The following is a 14,983-nucleotide window of genomic DNA, read 5'->3' as shown; positions in this document are numbered from 1 at the left end:
CTTTAAAGCTCTATCAGAGTAAAGCCATACACTCTACTCAAACTCAATGATTCACCGTTGTCCTAGATAGTATTCAAATTCATGGTCGATGTTCAAACCACGTTCAACTGCTTTAAGTTTCAATAGCCACATAACTTCTCTACGTCTCAGCTGTAACTGCCTATTCCCACCTCTAGCATCAGATTTAATGTAATCAATTCCATGATATTTAAAAACATGTTTCTCTTTTTCATGGAAATTCCTAACAATGTGAGATGCTATTGGATAGCGGGTATCCCCGGTTTTTAGTGCTCGGAAATGCTCAACCATCCTATCTTTCAGTCTCCTGATGGTGCTACCAACATAAATCTGATTACAAGAACAAACTATAACATAAACAACAAAAGTAGTATCACAGTTGATAAACATATTAATATAATGTTCACCTGTATTGTTATAGTTAAAAGTTCAGATTTTATTTACCGCCCACCTACAGGAACTACATCTTAACTGATACACACTGCCAGATGTGGGTCGTTTGGACTTTACTATGATCATCTGTGAAATATCGAATACTACTTTCTGAAGTAACGCTATAGGTTAGTGTACTTGAGTAGATATTATTAATATCATACATATGACTTGAGATAGTCATAGCGATGGGTTGTTAACAGTAATGAATGTAAATAGCGCACGGTGTTGCGCTGGAAATTATTAGTACTTATTCTCTCCCTTTTTACGTAACGGTGTAACAATGGTTTATAATTAGTTATGAATCTATGGGACTAACTGGCAACGTGAACTAGTAGCTACCCAATCCTAGAATTGTTAACACTCTAAAGTACTATGATAACATACTAGTAAACTACTACTCCGAGATGGCGCCTGCGTATGTGGTTCGAGACTACTACACAAAGATGGCACGCGTGCATAACGCGATAGCTTCAAGGTTGACTTATGATTAATTACGCGGCGGATATTATTAGATCTAACGTTAAGGCACTGAATGTGGTTAGATGGGATGTATATTATAGTAAGGACTGGGAATACTTTGTAGGATTGTGCGCATACTCATACATACACCACTCTAAGATGGCGCCCGCGGATTAGACTATTTACGGTCACTCTAAGATGGCGCGCGAGTCAAACGCGACCGTCTACAGAGGAGTGTGGAGCAGATATGCGGTGAGCTGAATAACAATACGGATGCTGGGCGCAAGAAGCTTATTTGATAGAAGGGCGCTTGTTAATGTAATACTTTTATCTGTCTACAGCCCACTGTTATGAGGATAGCGATAACTTTGGATTACTTTTGAGAGTGTCTTACTGCTGACTAGAAACGGAGTATACCAGGAATCATATTGGACTGAAAATTTACCTAAAGACTGAGGTACTTACTGATCACTGATAATAATACAGATATTTAGAGTTTGGTAAACGCAGCATATACGACGCTATTGACACAAGAATGTATACTAATAAATGTAATATACTGATCTCGGTCTATAGATACGTGGACAACGAGAGATTGTGGAATATTTACGAGGGTCTGATTTAGACCACGCTGACTTTATAACTCTGAGACGAATCAAATTATTGGAAGGCGATTCAACTTACACATTAAGGTATTTAATGGTGATTGATGTAAATGTTTATTAATTAATCATAGACTGTATAAATTTTGAGTACAGAGAAGTTTGTGGGAGAGTGATACATATCACTAGCCAATACTTATGCTATATGCTGGCCAATTTGGAGGACACAGCAATTGAGCAGGAAGATAGTGAAGTGTATTTAAGCCTCAGTTTGACACATGTGCGTGACTATACGAACGAATTGTATATTAAGAGATACTAGTTTTATTTACAGACTATTACTACGATTGTTTTGGATTGAAGAATTTGTTTTTTACCACGAGGATTACGAATCACAACCATTAGCATTAAGTGTAATGGTGAGTTACTGATGATTTAATATTATTATTACTAGCACGATGACCAACCTGCTGGTGTGGTTGGTGACTGGGTCCTAACTGGTATTGCAGGTGATTGATAAATATATGATTTCAAATAAATGTACTCATACTTGGGTACTTGAGTATGATAGATACACTTTGGGCTTTCAAGCTTTACTCTTGGTGACGGGCACTTCTTAGATTTACTTTCTCTTTTTGCACGAATTCGGTGAATTTTATGGTGAATTGTATTGTGAATACTGAGCCCAGTATTTAGTATTTCTTGTAATTTTTGGTTACTGTATTAATTACAGCCCTGAAGAAGTCTGTATATCATATACTGATCAGACGAAACACGTGTTGGCTGGTATTTGTCGTATATTGGATGAAGAAATCTGATGAAGAATTATTTGGAATAAATGAATTTTGAACATTGAGACCCTAGAGACTATATTTGAGGACGAGTGCTTGGTGGATAATTGCCTTTATTAAAATGTGCTCACGTCCTTCTGTAAAGTAAATCCAATGACCGATAATCTAGGCAAAACAAAAACTTATTTTTTGGAGGAAAGTCCACAAAACGGATACAGGCTATTTAGACAATAGGCAACTTGAGGGGTGGGGGGGGGGGGGGGGGGAGGTGCGAGGGAGAAACTAAATAAAATAAGAATATAAATGTTGGTTTCAAGCTCACGGGGGCCATCAACAACCTTGGAATTCTCTCATACTAAGAGTATTCTCATTATGTTTTGCTTTGATGTGAAGAACCAGAAACAACTAGCCTTTATTTTGACACTCTAAGTGTGGGAATTAGTTATTTCCTACATCTACATACGGAGCGGAGTTATGTCCCGATAGATCTGGATCTTTCTTAAACGCATCACGATGTAAAATATATAGACTTCTGTTCGAATTACTGCATAACAGCGCAGGCTCAGATCTGGATGCAAATTGGCTTTGAAAACTGCGCCCTTTAAAAATAAGGTTTAAATGGAGATCCATTCACAGGCCTTCATTCGAATATTACATTTGGAAAGACACGAATCCAGAGTCTACTAATTCAATCAACTTAATGAACCCTTGGATGATCTTCCTGAACGTTGTCCAACAGTTTTAAGGGGAGGATGTCCACAGAAAGCGAACACCCCCATTCGTTTGATTTAAGAGCAGATAAATTAACTTTCAGGAAAAAGAGCCATGCATGGAGGGCTCTCTGCCCAGAGAAATATCTAGATGACAATTACCAAGTGTGTTACAAAACAAGATTAAAGCATGTACATTTTGGATTTTTCCCATCCTTGTCTTTTTGGACGAAATAGGCTCAACTTTCATCTCCACAGGAATGCCCGCTCTGCAAGACCCAACAGGAAACTCTGCCCATTTGGTATGACCAGCCCCTCTCTGATCTATGAGCCCAGGACACAGTCAAGGCTTTTCTTTAGTAGGTTTGGCATCGCACTTGTCGCTATGTCATCATTTTTTTCTGCATGCAATGCGATCGGCCTTAAGTGGTGACCAGATTTACAAAATTCATGAACTGTGGAGACAGGGAGTTAGCAAGATCAGCAAAGCAACCATTACCACTGCCAACCGTACCCCAGTTTAGCACAAAGAGTTGACAAATCAATGAAGCCACTTTGGGGGAAATCACATTAGCACTATAAAATAGAATATGAATTATTAATGGTCATCTTTCATACAGGTTTTTGCATGTTTATCAAGCCTGATCAGTGTTATAATCTTCTTGTATTAATAGATGAGCTTTTAGTAATACCAACCAAGCAATTGATATAACCGGACATCATTTGCCAATTTTGTACAAAGAGCAGATGATTCCACTTAAGATAACTTTTTTCGTATATTACTCCTTTGAATATAAAACAAGCTGTCATTTGGCACCTTACTCAAAGGTCTTCACGCTTTCACATTTTAATTACACTCATAACATTAATAAATACGGCAGATACTCTTGGAAAGATCATTTGAATTACTGTCCATTCATTGCATATTGCGCACCAGTTTGGCACTAAGAGTTGATCGTTTTATGAACCCACTTTGTGGGTAGTTACAATTGTAGATCATCCTCTCAGACATAAATTGAATTGCTATTGCGTTTTATTCCCTGGGTTTATACTCTGAAAGCACCTTAGTGACAAGTTTTGCACTTCATGTATCTTGACCCAAGTATAGAACATGCCAATTTACTAGACTAGTTTTATCATGAAATGAACTAGTAGTATAGATGAGTTGCGCATTTTGTTGGTTTATATGAAGAACAAAAATGTATTGAAATGAAGAGGATTGACAAAACAAAACAAAAAAAGGGCCAAATGGTGCATAACATATCCATTTAAATTGCAAGCAGTTATAAAGTGCAACTAATAAAATACTGCAATACTTAATAATGCATCACAGTACCTAAGGAGCAATATTTTTCCAAAGCATAAATTTGCATACGTCCATATTAAAAAGTGGGCCAGATGTAAAGAAAGTATGCAAAGCAAGCAAACATTTGTGTCAAAAAGATGCTGTACCTGTGTTATCCCGTAAGCCCTACTGGGAAAATGTCCATTCAGAATCCAATGCCAAGACAAATATCACTAGATTTCGACTTTGTTACAGCATGTAATATCTGGCACAGACTGTTCTTGTGCCACTTAAAGAGCCTTTGAAAAAAGTGTGACACTAATAATGTAATGCTAACAATGACAGCTTGCCAGAAGTACTGTTGCTGATGTTGAAAAAAAGCATGGTTGCTCATCTTATGCTAGAAGGTAGTTCATTGTACAAAGGACTTGTTGAGTATCCAAGAGACACGGCTCACGCTGTTAAGCAACCCCGGCATGCCAGAATACGCTTGGCCATAACGTAAAGCACCACTGATGTGACAAAATACTGGACTACCCTTAACGTAAAATACCACTGCCACACCAAAATCCACATTTCTCTGGTATGGGAAGCTCCACTGCATTTTAGGTAAACTCATCATTTTCTTTGAAGTTCATCTTTTTTGCATGCACTTATGTACTTTATCCCTCACTAGCTTAGTTTCAGTGTCCTGCAAATTTGCTGTCTCGACTGCTCCTTCATTGGGACACTCGGCTTCGATGAAGGAGCAGCTGAGGCTGCAAAGCTTGTAGGTTCACAATTTCTCAGTGAACAATAACTCTGCACCTGTCCAACCTTTCAAGTTCCTTAATGGAAACAACCTTTTTTTGACGGTGGACGGCATTCATGTTCTGTGTTTATTATACGAGGATGATGTAGTAATCTAAACCTAGACAAAACAAAAATAACTCATTCTAAATGCAGTATGTTCTCCTAGTTTGTAGATGAGACTAAAGGTTAGGAGGATGAGAATTATACGTATCTGTGGATGAGTTTTCACAAATCTGTGATACTGGCTATGCATTTTGAGCAATCCACACTGTGGGCTCTAATGTCCATTGGAGGCTTGCTTAAATTTAATAAAGACGTTGATGGAAACTCAACAGTACCTTTGATGTGTGCCTTTCAATCAAAAGTTCTTCCCCAAGTACTATATTGGGCAGAACTTTTAAAAGTATAACTTTAAGCAAGAAGATAAAAAATCTAAAGGAAAAAGATTTATACCGTTAACAAAAAAAGATAAATTGCAAAAATGACTGTGGTTATGCCTCATCACAAGGATGACAACCGATGTAATCAGAGCTGTAGGTGTCCTTAGGGACAGAAAGCATGCCGCAAATTGATTCCATATAAATCAACAAAAGAGTGACTATAAAAGTAAGAGGGTTAGTCAGTTACTATCATTGCAGGGAAGGATCCTGTAGACTATGACCATTCACACAGTTTGGTGTTGCATGCACAAAGTAAAGAAAAAGAGCCCTCAGGCACCAACAAGACAGCTGGTTGCCATTTGTCTTCATTGGGTTCTTTTCTTTAGAAGATAGTGATTTGAAGAATTAAAAGAAGTGTGGACTACTCCCCGGAAAAGATTAATTTATTAAGGGGGTATCTCTAACTTCATTAAAATCAAGTGAAAAGTCGGACGGATTGGTGATTATGTTAGTTTGAACTACCCAGTCCTAAACATAAAAAATCTTGGTCCAAGATTTTTTATGTTTAGGACTGGGTAGTTCAAACTAACAATCACCAATCCGTCCGACTTTTCACTTGATTTTAATGAAGTTAGAGATACCCCCTTAATAAATTAATCTTTTCCGGGGAGTAGTCCACACTTCTTTTAATTCTTCAAATCACTATCTTCTAAAGAAAAGAACCCAATGAAGACAAATGGCAACTAACTGTCTTGTTGGTGCCTGAGGGCTCTTTTTCTTTACTGTGTGCATGCAACACCAAACTGTGTGAATGGTCATAGTCTACAGGATCCTTCCCTGCAATTATAGTAACTGACTAACCCTCTTACTTTTATAGTCACTCTTTTGTTGATTTATATGCAGGATCCATAAGGGGTATAAGAGTGGCCTTATGAGCCCTTTCTCTCTTGTTGATTGTATGCAAATTGATTCCAACCAGAATCGACAAAGGCGAATGCTCTCCCATGGGTGAATTACAGCTGGTCAGTAGAACTCCAGGCAGAAGGAGTGCTGTAACAAAATATTCAAATAAATTGATAGCTTGGTAAGCTCATAAGCCTCGAGATCATATAGAATTTAGGTAAGTGCTGCCTAGCCCTGTTTTTATCTAACCTAATGTTCTCAGGGTTAGAAAGCAGAGACTATGTGCGGCGGTTGCTGTAAGAAGATTCAATAAATTTCAGCCAAAGCATTCCGGGTGCATCAGGGAAGCTAAGACAAACCAATAGTAATGATCCTGTTAGGATAGGCTTCAGGGTTAGACCAAATGTAAAGCTGCAATAATAAAGGAACCAGAAAGCTTAGATCCTCAAAATATGGCAGACCAGGCTCCATATGGCAATAAAAATTCTAGATTTTAAGAGGCAGATCCAGTAACATGTGGCAGAAACACTACACTTCTGGTTGTAGTTTGGCACTGGAAGAGTAAATCCAAACACCAGCACCATAGCACAAAATGGGAACACACTTCATTTTGTAAATCGTCAACTTGGGATCAAAAGGTAATTGAATTGGTCCAATAGCACGGTAATCTCAAACGAGTAAGAGTTTAAGAGGTTGCTCAAAGGAGGAAGGAGGGGGGCAGGGCTATAGGTTAGATTTAGTTAACAGCTCCATGGGATCGCCATCTTATCTAGCGGCTTTACTAGATAGATGTTGTGGAATGCAGCTTTTGCATTCTCATAATCACAGTTCGAGTGAGTGCTAAGGTTGAAGGTCAAAAGAGAAAATAAGGAACTGTAGCAGCCAATGTGATCATACACAAGCTTAAACTGAGTATCCCTCTATTCCAGATCCTTCAGCAAAGAAGGGGGGTTAACCACTTTCCAAAAAAGTGAAACATCTTTCAATTTGGTAGTAGGTTCCAGCTGTGCCCAAGGATCTCTGACCTAATGACAGCCCTGCTTCATTTTAGGGCAGACCTAACTGCTCTGCAGGAACCGATTTCAACTTTACATATAGTGCATCTAGAAAGAGCAGGCCAAAGCGCCTATTGGCCGCAGAACAATCTGAGTTAAACCATTAATGTGTAGGCTGCCGAGTAGAACTGACAGACCTGGTTAGCAACTTTTAAATAACAGGACTAGGGAGCTTAAAAGAAACAGAAATGTGACCTAAACAAGACTAAAGTTAAACATTAGAACCCAACAAAATTGTTAAAAGGATTGTATGATCAATGACTCATAGCTGATTCTCAACCCATAATCCTTAACAGTTTAATGACTGATCAAAGATGTGGATAATTTTGTGGCTAGGCAAACAAATGGAAACAAGACGGGTGTTATGGTCGCTATCAATAGCTCACCTGTACAGAATAAATCAGGAACAAAGTTCATCAGACCCTTATATACAAAAATGTAAACTATAATAAAAGAATTGTAGATGTTAGACTACTCACATGATCACAAGTAAATAACTTGTGTACATTAACAAGGTCATGTTCAATATCAAGGCCATACAAAAATGCTCTGAGTAAATTGGCAGAGAAGGAAAAAGAACCCTTATCATGCAGAGAGAAAAGATAAGCAAGATTAAGAGTCAATCTTAGCATTGAAATCACCATCCAAATTCACATGCTTGCAGGTGAGGGGCAGTCAACAAGAGGCAAAAGGCAAGGTGTCCACCATATTAAAAAGCATATAAAATTATATATGTTGAGTAGTGAAAATAATCACTGTAGAAATTAAACAATTTGAACTGAAAACCATTTTCCCAAGAAAAAGAGAAATTGTTGACTGCCTGAGAGGGGGGGGTCTTAAAAACACTGACTGAGGATTTAAAAGCTACCTGAACCCAGGTTTAAAACATGCCCAGAGGTTGATGGGGAAGCGGGCAAGCAATAACGGGAAACCCCCCCCACCCTCACATACATAATATGATATGGCCCATGTTTCTTGAAACAAAAACAATGTTGAAGTTTCTCACAGGACAACCAATCGAGCAGACTCAGCACAGAAGATAATCCAGCTACGTTCCAATTAACAAAATGCACCAGGCCAGCATATGTGACAGAAAAATTAATAACAAGGAAAATGGAAATACACTGGAACAGATAATTGAAGCAGAATTTGTTATTGCAAATGCTAGGAAGTTAGTTCTAATGATCTAAGCAATCAAGAGCCACAACGCGGTTGTAAGTAAGTACAATGGAAAAAAAGAAGTGATAAGCTGAGAAAAATGTTACATACTGTAAGCAATTAGGTTATTATTTGAGGGGGTAATTATCCACCTCAAGTAATAATCACAACCCTGGTCAGAATTAATGCTCTGAATCACTAAATTAACCTGAGCTCAATCCCCTGGTAGTTATGGCAGAGAGCAGACAGGCTTAAATTTGGGGTAAATTATGTATGCAGTACCAAAACAGTAATGTCAAAATGTAAAACAAATGTCCCAGCCTGAATTTTAAAAAAATTGAGTGAAGCTTAATCTAAGGGACGCGAAAATGAAAAAATCCAAAAATGGGAACATGAGCTATGAGAAGAAATAGTACCAGGAAGAATAAAATGACAAGGATGGCCAATGTTCATAGTAGACTGGGATATAGGCAAAATGTAAAACTGGATGGGATGGAGCACAGGTCTGATACTCCAAAAAGTTGTGTCCTGATCACGGATTTTAGGTTCCAACTTAGCCCTTCAAGTTCCAATCCACCACAGGAGTACATTTCTAAAGACCCCCAGGGGAAGGACTTGGAGATTCACAAGGTGTTAGGTAGAAGCAAATAGCAAGGTCCAGTCCAGGTCCAATTACCACTGGACAGTTGCAGAAAAGTCCTCTTGTAGCTTGTTGAATCCCTGTAGCTTGACCAGTAGGTCAGCCTTATGACCCTTGAAGTCCTCTTTTTTGTCCTCGAACAAGAGGTAGCAGGTCCAGTACTTCAGGATTCTCCTCAAATCATAGACTGCAGGCCCAGTCCACTTCTGTTTTTCTGCAGGTCCAGGAGGGTTCTGAAGTGGATGCCTTGAGATTCCACATTTATGCCTGCCACTAGCTAGTGGGGAGGGTGACTAAGGTATGCCCCAACCATTGGGGTAAAAGTTTCTGGGGCCAACCTTATCCCCTTTGGTCATTTTCAAGACGGCGAAAGTCTTCGGCCACACTAAACTTGGGTTCCGAGGGCTGGCGATGTGTGGGAAACGTACAATGGTAATCTTAGTGTCCTACCACATCTAACACTAAAATCCAGCTTGGGAAAGCCTCTGTACCCACAATAAACTCGGAGACAAAGTCAAGTAGAACAAAACAGAGTTCATCAGCAACCAGACTGTGAATACACAAGAATAGTCTTACCATCCTATTCACTGCCTTTTATGTACAACCCAAAATATAATATGCAAACCCAGCTGACCGGTCAAGCAAGATTTGATATTCAAGTAGGATTTGACACTAATGTCAAGAAGGATGTTAACAGGCCTCACCTTGCATATTCTGGCAGTGTTAGGCGAGTCATATCTGCCAGTGTTCGGCGAGTCATATCTGCCTATTCAGGCCAGACTCCTGGGAGGCATTTCATGCCTTTTCACACCTATTCGGACACTAATCAGTTGATGTGAGATATTTGAGTGCAAGTAGAAATTGGCCTTCAGGTATTCCAGGCCGGGAAAAGATAACTTTTTAAGAGTTACTTTTCTTTAATATTTATTAAAAATCTAACCCCTATTAAATTGTATTTTTATAACTATTAAAAATAATAGCTTACGTATTTTTCTAGTAAGCGCCATTCCCGAGATTCAGCATTAAGATTTGTACTCTGTTTTTCTTCATAGGAGAGCTAGGCCTGCCACAGCAAAAATAGGATTTGGGTACTACTTTATTTTGAGAGGGAGAGTACTGGCACTTCTCAAGAATGACGTAATACTTTTAATTGGAGTGTACCAGCACTTCTTAGAAACAAGCAGGTACTCTGCTACAGAGTACCCGCGCTTCAATTTTTCCATTTCACGCACTGGGCAGGACGTCATGCCGTAACTTCTCCACAAGTGAGAAGTGTGAGCAGCGCACATGGATGTGCCTGCTGTCACTGCAGAACCACCTGTGGCAGGGCACAAAACAGAGACCGATAGAGACCCGTTTTAAGGCCCCCTTTAAAAAACTGCTGGTGCTCAGACCCGGCCCGCTTAAAGCCCTGATCATACAACATCTAAAAACTGCTAACCACTGGAAATCATTACCGGGCTTCAGCCCCCCCCCCCCGGGTCGTGTGTGGCAGCCCAGGATGAGAGAGATCCCAGGCACACACACAGCCACACCTGAACGTTGGTCTTTAAAAGACCATTTGAATGTTAATTAGGCCTTGCTGTTGTTTCAGCCCTTGTTGGAGGCCCTGCAGCTCCACTCTGCCTACTGATTAAAGGTTCACTCCCCCCGGAATTTTTTTCTTAGCCCCCCGAAATTTTTTCTTATCCCCCCCCCGAAATGTGGCTCTAGTTGCGCCTCTGTCCGAACCCCCAGAGTACTGGACACTCCAGCGGAATTGGGAGGGGGGGGGGGGCGTTACACGGTCAAGACAGGATACAAATAAAGCGTTCCGTAAATGTATAGTTTACTAAACCCTAGCCATCATATTTGATTGCAAGTTCAGATACCATAGGGGGCAGTTTAAAAATCCCACTACCAGGATTACCTATCCAGTCACGTGCAAACAGGAAGTAAGGTAACCAATCACCAGGTAAGCAGTTTTATTTTTAGAGGAACATGCTTTCAACCGCCACCTGAGCGTAATTATACGGTTCATGCAAAGCGCGCCCGCGGCTACGAACTAAAATAAAGGAACTCCGAAGTACATTTTCATTGTTTCAACCAAGTTAAAAAGCTGCTTTTTTTTCTGTCTCCCATTTCCTGCTGGAGTCACAATCGCGAGGCGCAGGAGTGTGGGCTGATGGAAAAAAAAATCATCTCTGGAAGGAAGTGAAGTGCTGAAGTCATGCTCCGGTTTCAGAAATTCCAATCTAAGCATGAGTAAAAGTAATTTAAAAAAAAGAAATAGGGAATGGCGCAGTGGAACAGCTCAGCGACATTAGCCAGTTTCATTTTATTCGCTGGTATCAGTATAATATTCCTATTGGTGGAGTGTAATTTTCCTCAAAGTTTACTCTGACAATGAAAGGCTGTTTGCGCAGCAATTCTGGCCAGCTGAGTGCGAGAAAGGCACATTATAAATAGAGATCCCAGCTCGAAAGTGTGTTTATCTAGAAGGATGGGTCTGCACATGCAGCGGGCCTGTGATTCAGTACAAAGCTATGCAGCAGGCATTGCAAGCTGTAACTGGAGATCGTAAAGCCTTTTGTATGGATTATTTAAGCAACCGCCTTCTTTACTCATAAGATTTGTGTAGCTTGTCGGAAAATAATAATATAGGACGAATCACATTTACCACCGAAAACGTTGGCATACTGGGTGTACAATGTTCTGTGTAGCAGTCCCTCACAGCTGGTAGCCTAAAGCAGCAAATGTTTCTCTCTCCCCAGAAGGACCAATATGGGGTAGAGAGGACTTCCTCTCCACTGCCCCTCGGGCGCGTTGTGGTTTAGCGGCGAGAGGACAAAGACGGAACAGCAATAACGCCATCTGGCGGCCAACGCGAAGTCAGACGCGAATACAAAACCACCTTAGTCCCAACAACCTGGAAAAGGCCAAATTTACCGGCATGGGCAGGCCCCGCATTTGAGAATTTGGTTTTCAAAATGGGTGTAGTTTTAGTAATGGTGTAACTTGGCTAGTCTCGGTTTACTCCTCTACTCAATACTGTGCAGGGATTAGATATATCGACATCCACAGGGATAGTGAAACAGTCTGTGCACGAGGCCGGGCCCATCTTGGTCTTTAGACAATATAACATTTAGTAAACCGGGCGTTGCCCCCCACTAAAAAGAGAACCCTTGGTAGCATCATTCGTAATTCTGGGGGGTGGGAGGGGTGACACGCACCCTGTGAATGGCAAGACCACCGTATTCTCTCAAATTCTCTCTATGTAAGTAGGTCGCTTAAAATTGAAATGTTGAAATCTGTGTTTAGAATAGTGGACGCAGACACTCCCTCTTTCTGCTATTGCATCCAGATATACAGCACTAAGGAAAGTCAGGACCGGTCAGTGGTTGACAGTTGCATAAGATAAGCAAGCAACATCAATGAATAGGTTGTATATAATATTGACAATCCGTCAATTCTGAAATGAAACCGTGAAGTACAAGAAAGAGTATCTTTGAAGTAACATCAAAGGCAAGTCGGTAAAGGGCGGTGCTGCCGCAGAGTTAATATCTTGTTTTCACTTTGAAAGCGAGGGCACACATGGAGAGCATAGGGGCTGCCTGTCTCGGCCCAGGGTCTTAGAACTGCCGGTGCAGCGACCGCACCCGGCCCACTTAAGGCTCTATATAGCTCACGGATATTAATTGGCCCTGAATTGAGTTGCAGCACATTGAATTGGGAGGGGGCTACATTGCAAGGAACTGCGTTATGTCCCAGCCTAATCGTAATACTTGAAGCAAACTGACGCGCTTCACTAGTTAGACCAAGTAGAGTCGTTTTTTTGTTTGTTTTTTTGGGTGGGAGGTGGAGGAAGAGAAGGTTAAGTGTGAGAGAGGCAAGCCGCGCCTTTGACTTGCCAGGTGAGGGTTTCATCGAGCGCCTTAGTGGCCTAGGTGTGGCCCACAGGTGCTAATGCGGCCATAACATGCGTGAATGGAAACTCGTCACCCCTTTACCTTCACTTTAAGCATTGTAGGCCGGGGGGACAGCTGAAATCAAGAAAAAAAGCGTTGGCTAAAAGCCAGAGCTGACTGAACGTTTCACAGGGCAAGGGGTGCTCGGCCACACAAGAACCCCCCAATTATTGCATTCGACTATTCCAAATTAGTTAGAAGGGAGATGGGGGAGCCGGATGGGAAACTCACAACATACACATTTACCTTACAAAGGACTGTTTTGAAGCAGCAGCTCGTGGCTTTAGAGTTCACTCAGGTGACCCGCATAACACGAGACCACATTCCTTCCCTCTATTCCATCCAACCGGAAGTACTTTATGGGTCACTCAAAGGATCCCACGTCAGGTGTGATGTGTTTCGCCCGCCAATTTGCATTGTGGTACTTGTAGTCCTACGATTATCAACGGCAAATGCACTGGAAGTAACAAGATTTGATGGGAAAATGACAGGAATAAGGGGGGAGGGGGTTTGCGTCCGGCACGAGACAACCCATGATCTGTGTTCGGGGTCCAATTCATGCACATAGTTTCCATTAGCCATTTAGCTACTTAAACATTAACACAATAGTCAAAAATCTTGAGCGAAAGCCCCCTCAATGAGCCTCTGCTCGAGACAATCCAGAACTCGACAGCTGCAGGCAGCCTGGAAAGAAAGAAAAAATCTGCCAGCATCTGGCTTTAATTCCGAGAATAGTTTACTTTATGTGGTGTTCATTTAAAGAAATGGAGACACTTGTATGGAGTGAAGTCGCGAAACAAACACAGCTTGGAACATCGAAGTCGTTTTTCATCTCTGTAACCATAGCTTAGGGCTGTCTAGGCGACAGTGTGTCTAACAGGTAGCAGCAGGGCTGCTGCAGAGGAGCACACCGCGCGTACGGTGCCTGCGCCGGGAAGGAGCCGGGAGTCCTGGCCAGAGGTGATAGAGATAACCGGATGCGGGAGGGAGGGGAAGCCCTTACCTTTGAAGACGATGCTGGTGACGGGGTCCGGCTTCCCCAGCTTGGTCTTGGGGATGTTGCTGGCGCTTTCCACGATGACCTTGAGCATGGTGCCGGAGGAGCGGGGCGCTGCGCCGGGGTGCGGGAGGGATGAAAGGAGCGGGCTCGGAGTCTCCTGCGGGCTCTCCGATGCTCTGCTCAGACCTACCCCAGCTGCGAAGACAGGGGAGGAGGCGCCGGGAGTCAGGGGGAGGTCCTCTCAGGAGCGGCCCACGCCCTTCCCTCCGCTCTCTATAAACTCTCGCATACCTGCAGTCCCGGCGCACAGAGTGGGGAGACAGGCCCCGGCCTGTGGGGCACCCCTCCGCCCGCAGCACCCGGGGCCTGGCAGGCTAGACGGAAGACTGCAGCAACTTCACAACTCTACACAACTCCTACCCAGGGTGACACCTCTCCTCAGCACTGCAGCAACCGGGGCCCTGGCAGGCGCAACTAAAAGATTACAGCAATTCCGGCACGTGCCAACACAACTTCACAACTCTACACAACTCCTACCCAGGGTGACACCTCTCCTCAACACTGCAGCAACCGGGGCCCTGGCAGGCGCAACTAAAAGATTACAGCAATTCCGGCACGTGCCAACACAACTTCACAAATCTACACTACTCCTATCCAGGAAGACACATCTCCCTAACACTACAGAGAATGTTTTTGTGAAGCTGGCGAGGGTCGCACTTGTTCCACATCGTTACTATATTCAGGAGACGCAGAGGCTGTTACAGAATGACCGTGCCCAGGTGCTTACAGTTGTTGGTGTTTTTTTTAT

The 14,983-nt window shown here is 42.1% G+C and overlaps 1 protein-coding gene across 2 annotated transcripts in view; it reads right to left on the bottom strand.

The window, feature by feature from the left end:
* MYOF (myoferlin) overlaps nt 1-14,400 on the bottom strand; it is a 680,400-nt gene extending 666,000 nt beyond the window's left edge. For both annotated transcript variants that reach the window (XM_078643399.1, XM_078643401.1), the window contains exon 1: nt 14,179-14,400. In XM_078643399.1, the coding sequence (XP_078499525.1) occupies nt 14,179-14,266 (88 nt within the window). In that variant the 5' untranslated portion in view covers nt 14,267-14,400. The remainder of the gene's footprint in view (nt 1-14,178) is intronic.
* Between the last annotated feature and the right edge of the window lie 583 nt (nt 14,401-14,983).

Source organism: Lissotriton helveticus, chromosome 5_1 (assembly GCF_964261635.1).
Source record: "Lissotriton helveticus chromosome 5_1, aLisHel1.1, whole genome shotgun sequence".
NCBI classification, from domain to species: domain Eukaryota; kingdom Metazoa; phylum Chordata; class Amphibia; order Caudata; family Salamandridae; genus Lissotriton; species Lissotriton helveticus.
The sequence above is the reverse complement of the archived record's forward strand: the minus strand, read 5'-3'. Positions and strand labels throughout refer to the sequence as shown.